Genomic DNA, 15,143 nt, shown 5'->3' with positions numbered 1-15,143 from the left:
CCTCTCACCCCCAGCTTCACATTTTACCCCTTGAGGTCCATTGAATGTTAATGCCAAATCTGTTCTTGAGATATTACACTCACCGAGAATGGGTCAATATAAGGTCATAATGACCTTGACTTTTGACCCCCAAAATCTAGTCATTTCATCCTTTGGCCCGAGTGAACCTTTGTGCCGAATTTAAAGAAATTCCCTTGAGATGTTCTTTCGCTATCACGCTAATGACAACGGAACATACATGCAGTCGGAAAGCGAGACAACCCTAAAAGATAATGCCTCCGACTATGGCTATCACCACAATCAAATAGCTCAAAGGTATAATATGATTATGAACTAGTTAAGCAAATAAAATCTTAATCTCAAAGTAATCCATTCTCACCATCTTGAGATCACTGTTGAAATGCTTAAGAGAATAACCACGATGGATTTTAGGAGTGAACAATGTGTAGCCATGCATGTGTGACACCAGGCATGTGGCGGTGTGCCGACCCACTCCACTCCGTCCTGCCAGAAGCAGAGAGCCACCAGGTCGGCTGAGGACCCGATCCACCCTGGACACAAAGTCACACACTTCCCAGAACAGGAGAAGATCCAGCTCTCTGTTATCACGACTGTACAGTGTTACTCCCTAGGGGAAGAGAAGGGATGAACAGGTGAGGAGGTACAAAATAGACACTTCAATCAATACAATGTAAGGAACATTTGAAAATACAAAGAGACACAACCACAAGGATGAGCTAGAAAGATCAAAGCAGTAGCAGATAAAAGGAGTCTTGGAATTATTATGGCAAATTTGCAATACCGCTGTGTCCATATTTCGCCGACAGAGCATAAAGCCAGTGCATTCAAACAAATTTAAAATAAATGAGAAAACATAAATGTTTTATCAGCAATATATCAAAACAATAGTTCTCATTATGCAGATTTAGCTCTTGTGTAGTTGTATTGTTATAGAGATAGGGAGAATACATTCATTACACATTACAATAAAAGCAACATTTTCAGTGTTAAAAATACACTTACTGTACTGCAAACACATATGTATGTGTGCATAGTTAATCAACAAGCCTGAACACACAACAGTTGCTCACTGCATACCTTCTGTATAACTTGTTTTAGGTCAGCAGAATCCAGGCGTCCCAGTTGTTTCCCATGAGCAGGGAGAGACTGGCCTGGAGCTATCAGAGCCCCTTCAGAGGCTCCCCACGTCACATAAAAGCCATCTGCAGACAGGACAAACATTACAGACTAATAGCAGCATACCCACATGTGTGCACATCAAATGACATGGAGGCTGTCTGAAAGGCACAATACACAAAAATATGAGCACTGTAGAGGTGGCGTTCCTCTTCCAATCAAAGGGGTGTGATTGTATTACTATTTCTGTGTCTTTGAAGAAGCTGCTAGTTGCATGGATATAAGTTTAAAATGCATTTGTATCTAAAAGCTGTCACACTTGCAAAGTAGTGCTCTGTCTGTCCAATCACTGGCAGCTGCCAAATTCTGGGATACAGGATTCTGAGATAATGTCAAAAAGTGATGCTAGGGAAGGAGGGATGGAGGGAGGGAGGGAGGGATGGATGGATGGATGGATGGATGGATGGATGGATGGATGGATGGATGGATGGATGGATGGAGGGAGGGAGGGAGGGAGGGAGGGAGGGAGGGAGGGATGGATGGATGGATGGATGGATGGATGGATGGATGGATGGATGGATGGATGGATGGATGGATGGAGGGATGGAGGGATGGAGGGAGGGAGGGAGGGATGGATGGAGGGATGGAGGGATGGAGGGATGGAGGAATGGATGAGCTCATGCTGATGCAAAGATAGTGCTATCTCATACCAGTCATGTTTTCCAGAGCGTCAGAGCCCCAGTCGCCCCGTATGATGGAGGAGAGGATGTTGTCAAAGGTGTGAAGATCTTTGGAGGAAACCAGCCGGTCTCTGAGGAGCCTCCGGGCCTCGTATGCCACCACCTCCAACAGGCTGTCTGTCACATTAGATTGACCTAAAAGGGAACAAAAGAGAAAAACACACAGCTATTTGGATTAATACTCAAAAGAATATAATACAACCTGCACACATTTATACAAAACATGAGACTTGCTGATTTTGTTTGAATTATTTCTGATCAGGGCCTTGACCTCAGTCAAGAAGCTAATTTAAACACTGAGGTCATTTGAAACCAAATTTCAATGAATCTGAGGAGAAAGAACTTTTTTAATTCTAACATATCGCACATACAATGCAAACGTTGTGGTCTGTCCATTTATATCACGGTTGCTTAGGTGTCATAAAGGACAGACAGAGACAAAGTATTTACACTTGGATTCAGGGCTTAACATTAGTCAGAGGGCTAATTTTGACAGGACGAGGCTAGACAAAAGCACATTGCAGGTTAATGTGCTAAATTCCCCCGAAGCCGCAACATGACCAATTGGCTTGTTAGCTGCCATTTTGAAGCCTCAAGTTTGGAATTTTGTCTGTCACAATCTTGATTTTTTTTTTTGGAGGTGGAAGTGACCATATTTGGAGGAGCTGGGAAAAAGCAAGAGATGGATCTGATTCGATCTGACTGAGACGCAATGTGGCCGCCCACCTATAACGGAAACCTGACTGAATCCCAGGGCTGTCAATCAAATAAGACACGCCCCCCCAAAAAATACCACTCTTTGATGCCTAATATCTAATTAATGGAAAAATGGCAATTCCGCATTGGCTTTACTTTTCAGACTCAAAAGCTAGATTTGTGGTCTCATTGGCAAGTGCTATCAAAAGGTTGTCACATTATACTGAAAGGGCTGAAGTCAACAGTCATACAGAGCCACAGAAATACGATATTTATGTGATCACATGCACACTCAAACTCACTCACATGCACAAACATCAACACTTTCACAGAATAAATACAAAGTGAAAAGGTTTTTACATACAGAAAGAAGGTAAGCAGCAAGGAAGGGGAAAAGGAGAAAGAAGTAAGAGTAAGTTAAAAAAAAAAAATGATGAGTATAGGAAAAGAGAAGTTTGTCCGCTGACGTGTTTAATTAAAATAAATGATTGGACTCACTATCACAGCAGGAACACATTGCAGAGGGAGAGAAAGAGGGACAGAGAGAGAGATGAAAGAACAGCAGAGGGAGAGAATAAGAAAAAAAAGAAAGAAAAAAAAGGAAGAGACAGACAAGTGACAGAGGAATTGAGGAGAGAGAGATGGGGGGGGACAGGATGAAGGAAAAGGTGAGAGTTGGAAACAGCTCTGCGCTGAAAGGATACTGACAAGAAACTAAGCCACGCGTGGATGTCTTCTTGATTCTGGGATCAAAACTGAATTAATAATGCTTCGTGTGACTCAGCAAAATATTTCTATGCAAGGACTCCAGTGGGTCATTAATTTCAACTTTCTGTTTTTGTTTGCATACAGCAGTGTCTCTAAAAATGTGCATCAGAGCCCACACATATATGTGTGTGTGCACGTGGTCTAGGTTACCTGCAGTGAGGTCGTACCGCAGTAGGCTGAGGACCCACTCTGTGAGAATACAGGGGGTAAACAGGTAGTGGCTGTGGTCATCCACTGTAAACTTGGCTTTCACCTGAGAGGACAGAAACAAACAGAGAAAGATGAAAATGTTTCTATTCTACAGGGTATAGATTAATTGGACAATAATAATACTTATAGTGGTGCTTCAAAATTTGTTAACCCTTTACAATTTTCTATATTTCTGCAATCTGACCTAAAACATCAGCTTTGAACATAAGTCCTAAAAGTAGATAAAGAAAACCCAGTTACGTTGTAAACAATAAGACAAAAACATTATACTTGGTCATTTATTTAATCATTATATTTATGTGAGTGGCCAAGGTATGTGAACCTCTGGGATTAGCAGCAAATTTGAAAATGACAGTGAAAATAGAGTGAGGTGATGAGCGTCAACAACTCTTTTTCTGACAACATCAGAAATCTCCTTTGTTTGTGCCATGATGCACTTCAACAAACCTGTGTTGTGAAGCTCAGATTTTGACAGATTGCTGTTCTTGAAACAAAACAGGACACCCACTGACACCTGATTATCATCTCATTGAACGAAAACACCTGACATCCTCACTCTCTGAGCAAGGTCATCACTTGGTGCCGTGTTATGCTATGCATAAGAATCTGTAACATAATGTATGGAAACGCCGATGAGAACTCAACCGGTATCCCGGGATAAAAGGATACTTGCTTTTAAGGCATTTTGGGCAGTGCTGTTTTGCTGAATATGGGTGTAGTGGTTTCTTTCCTGATCATGTTTATCTGTCAGGATTTGTGAGCTTTCTCTCTGCTGTGGAACAAGCGTGAATTTTAATGTGGAACTCCATAAATTCAAATCAGAGTCTCTAATATGGAAGCCTATAGGGGACATATCAAAATGGTAATGTAAACTGAAAATACAATTTCACAATAACATAATTTCCGACAACTGTGTGTAGAGTAAAAATTAAAACAAAAATGCAATAACCCAACTTGCGTTTGCATTTTCAAATACTCATATTGGCGTTCTATGACCATATTGAAATAAGAATGGAAAATATGTTTGACATTTAAATGTTCCTTCATATTTGAAAATAAAATGAAACAACTTTTTACCAATATAAACAATATAACTTGATTTTCCATTCACCCTATGCAAGCAATATGTAAATCACAATTAACGATAAAATTGCATTTTATCGCAATTAGAAAATGAAAATGAATGATCGCCCCATGACATTCAATACCTGCTCATAGAGCTGCACTAGAGAGCCAGCCAGCTGGTGTGTTTTCCCTGTGCTGGCCCAGGCTGCCTGGCTGCCCAGGCTATGCTGGAGAACTGGTTGCAGGTAAGCAGAGTAGATAGTCTGCAGCTGCTCCCTGTCTGGATAGCTAAGGGCAGTCAAAGAAGCAGAGAAACAGATAAATGGAGAGAAATGAGGAGCGATGTTTGAAAAGAGAATTACTGCATGTGAATAAATGAATGGCAAAGTGCTACGCTACTGCAATTTGGTGATTTAGTGCTTTCTCCATACTTACTCTATGGTGCAGATGCGTACGATAGAGGAGAAGCGGGAGGTGAGTGAATGGCTGCCGACAGCTCCCCCTGTTGACATCGAGGCCACCACCTGAATGTTCTCAAGACTCACCCACTCCAGATTCTCATCATAGAATCCCTTATATGTCAACACCTGAAGGAGAGACCGAGTAAAGAAGAGATGTCCCTGTTTCTTATTGTTTTTCAAGTTGAAATCATTTCAGATGCAGTATATTCTGCTGAAGTAAAAGAAAGCACATTATATTCTGAGCTTCTGAGGGTGGGCACTGGGATCAAAGCTATACTTCATCCGACCATTCACTAATTTGTTTGCTTATCCATGTGTCTTTTTATATCCTCTCTACCTGTTGCAGGAAGGCAGTAAGGTTGCTGGTCCCCCACTTGTCCGGTTTGGGTAAGTTGATGTCTTTTAAGTAAAGGACCAGGTTCTCACAGTCCTTGGGTCGGAACACCCGGCCGGTGTTGGAGCTGAGCAACAGGCATGTCTGGCTGAGCTTCTGTAGGACGTGGCGAGACGAGGTCTGGGCACTACAGTGAACCACAGCGACCTGGGTGGAACGCAGCCGAGAGAAGGCGTAGCGCAGGAGCATGCTGGACGGAAAACAATGTGTAGAAAAAGGTCAAGAAATACACAGGCACTCACAGTTTGTGTGGTGAGACGTGATCTCACAGGGTTGGTGATGTTTCAGCCGAATGGCCAAATGTTCTAACTTTTACACAGCTCAGTTTCATACATGTTCAGGCCCCTTAGCATCTCAAGAACAGTGTTTGTCAGAACAGACCCAAAGGCAAAGGGTGACATTTTATGAGAAAGTGAAAACAGAGAAAGTAAAATGGTGTGTGTGTGTGTGTGTGTGTGTGTGTGTGTGTGTGTGTGTGTGTGTGTGTGTGTGTGTGTGTGTGTGTGTGTGTGTGTGTGTGTGTGTGTGTGTGTGTGTGTGTGTGTGTGTGTGTGTGTGTGTGTGTGTGTGTGTGTGTGAACACTCATTACAGGATATGTCTGTGGAAATTAATTACATGTTCTTTCATCAGAAGAATAAACTGACCAACCCAGTGCTTCACTGGCACAGTGACCTTTCAGGCGAAGTGAGGCAAGACAAGGCAGCGAGGACAGGACAGGAGGAGGACAGGACAGGAGAGGAGAGGAGAAGAAGAGAAGAGAAGAGAAGAGAGGAGAGGAGAGGAGAGGAGAGGAGAGGAGAGGAGAGGAGGAGAGGAGAGGAGAGGAGAGGAGAGGAGAGGAGAGGAAGGACTGAGACAGACTCAACTGAAGTATAAAAGGCAAACAGAGTGACCCTCGATCTTCAAACCCCTAGGGAGGCACGCAATTACTTCTGAGGCAGCGACTCAGTGTGTGAACTCGAGCCTGAGCGCATAAAACCGGGCCACATGCACCCGCGGATCCGATCCTTATTCTGGGTTGTCAGTGCCTTTACAAAAAAGGTCAAGTCTAGCTTAAAAGCTGCTTTGATTTCAGTGTTGATTGTATGATGGTGTCATTTTGAGGGTCCACATTTGAGAGCCTCTGTCGCACAATCCGTAACGCACACTCTTCCACTGTCAACTCGCCAACACTTTTTCTGCAGGAAGACCAACATGAAGCTTGTGTGGGATTGTGCCTACTTAAATCGTTTACACAAATGACCGTTTGACAAAAGATATTAAACAATCACAGCTATGTTGATAAATTAGGTTAATGTAAGGGAATGTAATTGTTACTCAGCAATCACAGCTATGCAGTGAGTTAATGAGTTTTCAATTGAACATTTTCAGGTCTGCTTGGAATTTTTATGCACAGTGTCTCCATGTACATAAAAGTGTTTGTGCAAACACCCCCTCTGTTTATGATTATGCAAATTGTCACTCTGTGTGTGTGCACGCATTTGTAATGCATGGATAATTACCCCTTTCCACAACCCTCCGGCCCTACCACCATGAAGGGCTGCCTGTGCTGAGCGGTGAGCCACGGGGAAAAAGATTGAAGACCTCTCTGCATGCCTGGAGTCTCAATGACAGGTAGCATGTGTGTATGAGAGAACTGTTCCAGCGTGAGACCCTCGGGACGCTGGAACGTATAGGCTGCTAGATGGCCACTGTCAGAGTCATAGTAGGTGTCCAGTGGTTTTCTGCTGTCCGGGGGGGTTTCCCTAGCCCAGCTCAGCAACTACAGAAGCACAAAGAAAAATGCCACACATAAAGTTGTGTTTCTTTCTTGACTGATGACCCGTCCTTCAATTTTTCCATCAGTAACAATTATTTTCGACTTTGCAAGAAACCTTTCATGTCGACAAACGAATCAAATTTAAATCCTAAAATAGCCACTCTCTGCCCGTTCAACGAACACAGGGGTCCTCACCTCTTTGGCAAACTCCTGTCGTGTTTTGACGTTGAGGTTCCCTCCCATGCCTCTAAGAAGACCAACGATGAACTGACCTCTCTCTGTCACAGCGCTGAGGTGCGACAGACAATTGAACACTGTGCCCACCAGACTAGTTTCCACCACAAAGTCATTCTAATGTCAGGAGAGAAGAAAAATATTGGGTATGCAAGTTTGAATCCAATATTTATAAAGATTTTGGAATGAATGGGTTGAGAAGAAGAGAAACAAATATGTAAGCATTATTGCATTTTAAGCAGGATATGATAACTGTGTTTGTTCATTGAGCCAGCTGGTTTGTCAAAAGTGATTTCTGTGACTTTATCACACTTGTATGTTAGCAATTCAATACATTATGGTAAACATTGGTCAGTGTAAGTGCAGGTAATTCAGAAAGCCAGATATTTTGCCGCAGTTTGTTTCGTGCTTGTCAAATCATTACAGCACTGTTTCAGCATCAAAGAAAAAACTTCAAGCTGTGAATGTCAAATTCAGCACAATGAAACAGTTTGACTGTAGGATGGGGGAAAATGTTACCTGTTTGAGGACCCAGTCCAGAGCTCTTTGGAAGTAGTCTCCCAGCCAGTTTTCTAGGTTACCGCGACACTCTTCTGGCTGAACCCTCAACCATGACTTCACCAAAGCACCCACATCAATGTCCTCATCACTTAAGGTAAAAGTAAGAATGAAAGGAGGTAAAACAACAGGGAGAGAAACATTAGGAAAATATGGAATTGGGTAGACATAAACATTTAAAACTTTGTCTGCTTAGGCTGACTGACCTGAGAAAGATCATGCCCATGCGGGATATGGTGGCTGGTGAGGCACAGCTAAGGTCGTGGGTCTCAAACAGGAAGTTAACATTGGGTCCGAACTGGATGCGTTCTCCGGAAGGCATGGTTAACAGCCGATTATCATCGAGCACCGAGTTCAGACTCTCAATCCACTCGGGGTCAATGTCGCCATCACAAACAATCCAGGAGTTCACCTCTACACAAAAAGACATATACGTGACCACTATACATGTACATAAATTACAATGCTGAGGACAACATATATAAACCACTCAAAGATGACTTTGTTCAGTCCTTGCTGTGTGTATCGGGTGTAGTGCAAGAACTTTTCCAGCCAAAGTGGGCAATAATGTGGACCAAACCATCCTCATGGTCAAAAGTCTGGCTGTCAGTGGCCTATCTGTGCCATGCGAGTGGTGTGTGCCTCTTACCCTGTGGCTCTCTGACCACACTCCTGGCACTGTGTGTGAGGACCCCATCAGCCCATTCTCTGGTGTCCATGTCTATGTGTCCCAAGAGCTGTTGTCTGGGCATGGCCTTGGGATTCATTGTGTACTGCTTCACCTGCAAAAACAGCAGCATACAGCATCAGCAAGATGACACCCCATGCTGGGAACATTTTTTTTTTTTTAACTGACGCATAGACTTTCAAATAACGCTTTTCATGCTGTTTTATATGCTAATAATGCTGGAATGCAAGCCTTACAGTATTTTTTTTATATATTCTTTCAAGGTTACTGTTAAATTAGGTGGGAGTATGGACAATTGAAAATCCAGTAGGGGGTTTGTCTCTTTACTCACCCCTTTGCCTGTCTTGCTGAGAGCAGCCCTGAGCATCCTCCAGAGTGTAGACTTGCCTGCTCCGCTTGGCCCTACGATGACTACACCCATTCGTTGCCTCAGCTGTTCATTCAGCTCCAATGCCTTCTTCAGCTGCAACAGTCAGCAATCAATCGATTTAATTGTTGTAGGTATTTTTTTATTTTATTTTATTTTTTTTTACTGTTTTTTTCTACTGTCTTTCTAACAAACAATTCACAGTTGCCTCGTTGTTAATATAAACGACTCCCTGCAGAATATCCAAAAAGCTGGCCGAATTCCAGTTCACATCATGACAATAATATGCGTATGTTTAGCATATAAATGACAGATGTCTTCTTAGACAAACCTGGTTGGGTATGAGTTCAAGTTGTGCTTCCTTGTAGACTTGTTCCAATGCCTGCATTAGTATCTGGTCCTCCACATCGGTGAAGCTAACCCCCGAGAAGACATCACTGACCAGAGCATCAAAACGAGAGCTATCGGCAAACGTCAGCTTGGACATGGTGTTCAGTCTCAGCGCCTGCACCACCAGGCTACTCTCCTGAACTGTATGAAGATGAAAGAGATTAATTTAAATTCCATTCTAATCCCAAATAGGATACGCATGTAAGAAGTACTTCAATAAGGATATGATTGAAATTCTAAAGATGCTTTATACTGGTGAAAAAAGACTATATGTAGAGCTATGAAATAATACAATACATGCTCGATGGAGAAGAATACAAAACAAGGTTATGAAAGTCAGCTTGTCCAGTCATTATTTGCTTTGTTCTTGCACAGGTCACTGGTTAAAAATGAGCTAATTACCAAAGCCTGTCATTATTTAAGAGTTTGTCAATACTTCTGTTCTCTCTTCCAACAATGCCGGCCTTCCCTGCAGGCACAAATGTTTTTTTGTTTTTTTTCCACAGCAGAGAGGAACACTTGGCCAGACTACACAGAGACAAACACAAGCAAACCTTGGGGACTCATCGACAGACATGGTGTGTCTATGTCTCCGTGTGAGTGTGTGTTGGACAGATAAAGGTTGGGAGGTGGAACAGAAGGATTTGAAAGAGAGAGAGAGGGGGAAAGAGTCAAGAAAAGGCAGAGAGGAAAATTAAGAGAGGAGGGGCGGGGGGGGGGTAAAGGATTGAAAAGCAGATACATGAAGAGGAGATGGGGGTGAGAAACCGAGGGCAGCGAGTGAGAATGAGCGGGATGAGAGCAACATCGACAGCTAGGTATCAGAGAGAGAGCTAACAACAGGTCAGGAAGAAGAGGAAGGAGGAGGGGAAAGAGATACTGAAGAGGTAAACAACAGAACTCTGGCAAAGTGTTTGGGAACGAGAGAACGGAGGACAAAAGTACAAATGAGTGAAAAAGCCCAGGGAGGAAAAGTTTTTAGGGGAGCATTTGGGCTAAATGTCAATTGAAGGCGTATCTGTATTAGAGGATTAGAAGGGCGAGGACAGCACGTGTATAGAGAAAGGGCTGGTCAATAGAGCCTTTTGATGCATAGTGTTTATCAAACTGCTTCCAACAGATACCCACACAAAGGGGCACAGATCAAAAAGCCATTTCATAGCATGCCCCTGTTGGGTACAGGATAAGCATCTCCAAACCATCATCCATCACCTTATCCTCTAATCCTTTCCCTCAGCTCCACAACTTCCAGCCTCTCAGGTCTGAAGGTTGCTATCAGTACAGCAGTTTCAGCACTTCTCAGGGGACACATTGAAGAGACACTTTGAACAAATGGCCAAAAAGCAAGTTTTCAGATTATTGACTGTTTGTAAAAATACCTGAAGTGGAATAGTTAGGATTGTTTTATTATAAAAAGCTGAGTCGGGATTTCTGGCTTAATTTCATCTACTTCCACGATGCTTAGAGATGGATGACACGTTAAGAGGTCAAAAGTCCAGCAGGTTTTAAAACAAGCTGTTCTGACAATAAAGATGTTCTTAAATACTACAAATAATGATGAACTTTTAAACTGTAACTTTTATTCAAACTATAAACACAGATTGGCTATTTTCACTGAAATAATGAATATGGAAAAAGTTATTGAAGGTCGATCCACTTCAATTAGTTTATGGCTGTCTGCATTTGTTTTATTTTTTTGTTATATGGCAGCATAGTTATGTCTGTACTGTCTTTATAATTTGCCGCAAGCACACAAATCAGTTGTCAACAATCACATACTTTAAATGTTATAATTGATTAAATAGTTTGATTTTGAAGGAATTCAGTTCAATAGATTTGAGGGCTCATGCTCGGCAGTCAGCTGACGTATGAATCAGGTATCTGCTGGTTATTGAACAGTCTTGCTTTTCAGATCGTTATAATCTTCTGTGTATCCCTGAGGCAGTGGCTAAATGTCATCTGTGGTCATTGCTGGTTAGTTAGCACATCTAGATTTTAAACATCACTTGTCTGTGAATTTGTGCCCTGAATTATAATACAACGACCTATAATCCAATTCTCTAGAAACATACAAATAACTCAAAATGACAAAATGATATGTACAAATGTGTTTTTTAAACCTACCCACAGACATGTTTTGATCTGAAACACCATTGCATGTACATTTTTAGTCCTTTGTGTTACTTGATTGACTTGAATGACTTCATTTATTTTTTTTTCCACCTATGTATGAAGCATTAAGGAATTCTCATTCAAATCACCAATACCGCTTTCCATCATCGTCACTGCGAAGACTCACAACCCATTAAGTGTGTTCAGCAACACTATAAAAAAAAATGCTTTACAGCAAAGTTCAATATCCTGAGGTACTGAGGAATTTGTAGTCTCAATCAAGGTTGAGTCAAGTGGCTGGAGGCAATTTACCGGATTGTGCACAGCTCCCTCATTTAAGTTCTCATTTTCACTCATAGTTCAAACCAAATGATTTCACTGATTAGCACAACTTCAATTTCAGACAGAAAAAAAATCATCAGTCAAATGATCTGCTGTTGTGTTTGGCTAGACTGAAAGCCAGCCTTGTTAGGCCTAAATGGTATGAAATTAAAAACCTAGTGATGCAGTGTCTGTCTATCAATAGATCCTCTGGCTCTGTAGTAGTTACATTTGTCAAATCTCCTTTCATATATGTTTGCCCCACACATGTGTACAGGTTTTGTTACTGTGTACTTTTGCCAGCAAAGAATATGACCAGAGATAAGAGTCCAAGGATGCATCCACTTTCCTCTAACTTTCCTCTCACGCTTCAATATTGGAAAAGAAAAAATGCCTGAGAGATATAGTACGTTAAAATAGAAAAACAGCCAGAGGGGGTCTTACTCTTGTCCTTGTCATGACTCCTCCTCTGTTGCTGCAGGAGACTGCCACAGGCCTTCAGCACCGTCTTTAGAGCACGCAAACCCCAGTCATAGTGCTGCTGGGGAGTCAACAACTCCCTGGACAGACAAATACAGGCACATTTTCACACATACTCACACACTTTCTATTGACAGTAGGTCTGGCTGTGGCACTCAGGGTTGTGAGGTAGAGGATTCATCTACAAAATCAATAGACTACAATAGACCCTAGTGGCAGAATAGATCATTTCAAATAATTTAAACACAGGGTTTGTATGATTCCATTTGAAACACACAAAAAACACCACTCAGTTACTCAGAGACAAAAAGGCCGCACAGGTGACACAGGCAGACTATTTCATATTCTGGGGATAAGTTTATGGACAGTGTAATAAACTTTACAGTCCTACTTCCTCGGTTCTAATCCAAACCAAAAAAGACACCACGTTATATCACCTGGCCAAATTGAAAATTGCAACAAGTTTACGTCCCAGTGTTTCTCCATTTTTGAAGCCCTCGGAGTAGAGGATGACTTCAGCAATGAGCTCGTTGTCTGGCCTGCTCATGGCCACAGGCCTGAACAGCTGCTTCAGGTTGTCTGGGAGTTTCTGTCGGCCTCCGTAGCCTTTTCCTGCCGGGTTCAATGTGATGAAAACCCCAGAGTTTGGGTCCAATTCAACCTGGAAGATGATAAGAAGAAGAAAAAGTTTTACTTAATGGTAAGATGTGTGTTCTATTAGCAAGAATATAGTCTGATTGATTGCTTTTTGAAAAATAGCCAAAATAATTCTTCCACTGTGGATGAATAAATAAGTGACTGATTCTTTGAAAGACCGATTTAACTTATGGATGAAGGTAAAAGCTTGCATCATGTCACAAGCCAGTGAATTAAACAGAAAGATATAACGGAGGAGGAGTATCAAAGAGACAAAAACTGGGCATGAGAAATAGTGAGTAATAGTGTATTTGGCATCAGTACTTAAAAACACATTTTTATTTCTACTTTCTGACCTCCTTCCCCAGCAGTTCACATATGTTCTTGTGATGTTTCAAGGAGTCTTGAATGGCCTGAATCTGCATGGAAACTGCAGACAGCACCGCTTCCTCTAAACGGTTAAACTCGTCAAAGCAGCCCCATGCTCCGCACTTCACCAACCCCACAAAGATTCGTCCCATTGACTTCACATCGATACCCTGAAAAACACACAAAAACAAAGAGAGATCTCGTTGCGTGTTCTCAATCACCAATCATGTTGCGTGTGTAGAAATCAGGAGGTCAGTGTCTGTCTACTACTGCACATACAACACGTGTTCCTCCGGTATGTTTATTCCCACTGTAAGCATTAGTCCGACTTGCATATTGCACACGTGTTTATCTTTCTACTATAACGTCTTGGCTGACAAAGTGTCGAAAGTTTAAAATTTTAAAACTTTCCCAGTCGCAGGAGAAGCGTCTTTGTACCTCATCACAGTTGAATACCAGCACCTGGCGTCCGAACAGCCCCCCCAAGGCTTTGACCGACTCAGTCTTGCCGGTTCCTGCCGGCCCATAGGGGTTCCCCCCGAGCCCCATCTTCATGGCCTGGGTCAGAGTCAGGTAGCACTTATCAGTCAGTGGCGTGTGCACCAGCTTAGCCGCATTCCCCTGGGATGGAGTAAGATAGAGAAGAAAGTTGGTGATAAAGACAGGGGGGAAAGTGCCGATGGTCAGACAGAAGAAAAGATATGAGCGGAGGGGCACAAGAGAGGTGGAAAGAGTCCAGCAGAGGATAAAGGGAAGTTTACAGACAATGGATGAAGAAGGAAAGGAATGAAAAACAAATAAGGGACAGGCAAAGAAAGAGGAAAAGAGTAAGACTGAGTCGAGCTTTGCAGAGAACTGCAGAGGGGAAATACCACAAGGTATCTTCACTGCTTCTTATCTCTGCATAAACAGTGCCCCCAAAAGGTAAAAAAAAAAAAAAAAAAAAGTTCAAATACATACCTGAGATAGGAAAATATTTCTGAGAGTGAATGACAAGATTCGGTACCATTCAAATTCCCTGAAACCATTTTAGACTACTCATCAGTGGAAGTGCTTGAGAAGGCACAGAATTTGTGTATTGAAGAAAGACAATCTTGGTGTTTGCAGCATCACACCGATGCACAGATATACGACGATCTATGATGGAATTATTGATTTGTTTGGGTTGAGTAAATATACTGCTGCCAAACAGCACCTTGTGTCATACTGTACCGTACTAAGTGACTAGGGTATGTCTAGCATGTGCCAAGTTTATTTATCCAAGTTTGGTAAAAAAAAAAATACTTCTAACATGTTGTTGATTAACTGCCATTAAAATACATACAAATCACACAGAGAATTTGATTATATAGCAAGGGTTACTAGTTGCTGAATGATGTGTGAAACATGAATGTGAGCCAATTTATCAATAAGTCAATCTACAAAGAATGAAATGGATCTGGTCATGTCATGGTTTTGGCTTTCTATTTTTCTGCCTTTCAGTTAGTTCCCTGTTAGTTCCCTCCGCCCAACAGAGGTCCCCAGTCCCCCTCTCCTCCTGTGCCCGGTCTCCTGCCTCGCCCACCTCATCTGCACAAAGTTACCCATTCTGCTCACCTGCAGCCACTCTTCCAATCAACCATCTCAGTATATCTACTCACAGTCTGCACGATCACAGGATTTTGTCTCTTTGAGCTTAAGCGGGAGTAGTCCCAAAGTTCTGTTTCCTTCTCAGTGTCTTGACAGCTTTGGAACCAGCCAGGACTTTGGCCACTGCT

At 42.3% G+C, this 15,143-nt stretch overlaps 1 protein-coding gene across 1 annotated transcript in view; it reads right to left on the bottom strand.

Moving 5' to 3' along the window:
- Positions 1 to 15,143, bottom strand: part of dync2h1 (dynein cytoplasmic 2 heavy chain 1) — a 98,426-nt gene that overhangs the window by 62,460 nt on the left and 20,823 nt on the right. Inside the window, exons 37-54 of the mRNA XM_069688999.1 lie at positions 13,825 to 14,007; positions 13,374 to 13,556; positions 12,819 to 13,042; positions 12,346 to 12,461; positions 9,410 to 9,609; positions 9,043 to 9,174; positions 8,673 to 8,805; positions 8,230 to 8,437; positions 7,985 to 8,114; positions 7,427 to 7,582; positions 6,975 to 7,234; positions 5,415 to 5,661; positions 5,052 to 5,203; positions 4,760 to 4,904; positions 3,492 to 3,594; positions 1,848 to 2,012; positions 1,099 to 1,223; positions 380 to 628 (exon numbers count right to left, since the gene is read on the bottom strand). Of these exons, the coding sequence (XP_069545100.1) occupies positions 380 to 628; positions 1,099 to 1,223; positions 1,848 to 2,012; positions 3,492 to 3,594; positions 4,760 to 4,904; positions 5,052 to 5,203; positions 5,415 to 5,661; positions 6,975 to 7,234; positions 7,427 to 7,582; positions 7,985 to 8,114; positions 8,230 to 8,437; positions 8,673 to 8,805; positions 9,043 to 9,174; positions 9,410 to 9,609; positions 12,346 to 12,461; positions 12,819 to 13,042; positions 13,374 to 13,556; positions 13,825 to 14,007 (3,111 nt within the window). The remainder of the gene's footprint in view (positions 1 to 379; positions 629 to 1,098; positions 1,224 to 1,847; positions 2,013 to 3,491; positions 3,595 to 4,759; positions 4,905 to 5,051; positions 5,204 to 5,414; positions 5,662 to 6,974; positions 7,235 to 7,426; positions 7,583 to 7,984; positions 8,115 to 8,229; positions 8,438 to 8,672; positions 8,806 to 9,042; positions 9,175 to 9,409; positions 9,610 to 12,345; positions 12,462 to 12,818; positions 13,043 to 13,373; positions 13,557 to 13,824; positions 14,008 to 15,143) is intronic.

This window comes from Brachyistius frenatus, unplaced genomic scaffold, assembly GCF_029030835.1.
Source record: "Brachyistius frenatus isolate BFR_SWC_R1_liver_20210118 unplaced genomic scaffold, ASM2903083v1 Contig_1, whole genome shotgun sequence".
In the NCBI taxonomy this organism is placed as follows: domain Eukaryota; kingdom Metazoa; phylum Chordata; class Actinopteri; family Embiotocidae; genus Brachyistius; species Brachyistius frenatus.
This window is presented reverse-complemented; position numbering and strand designations above follow the sequence as displayed.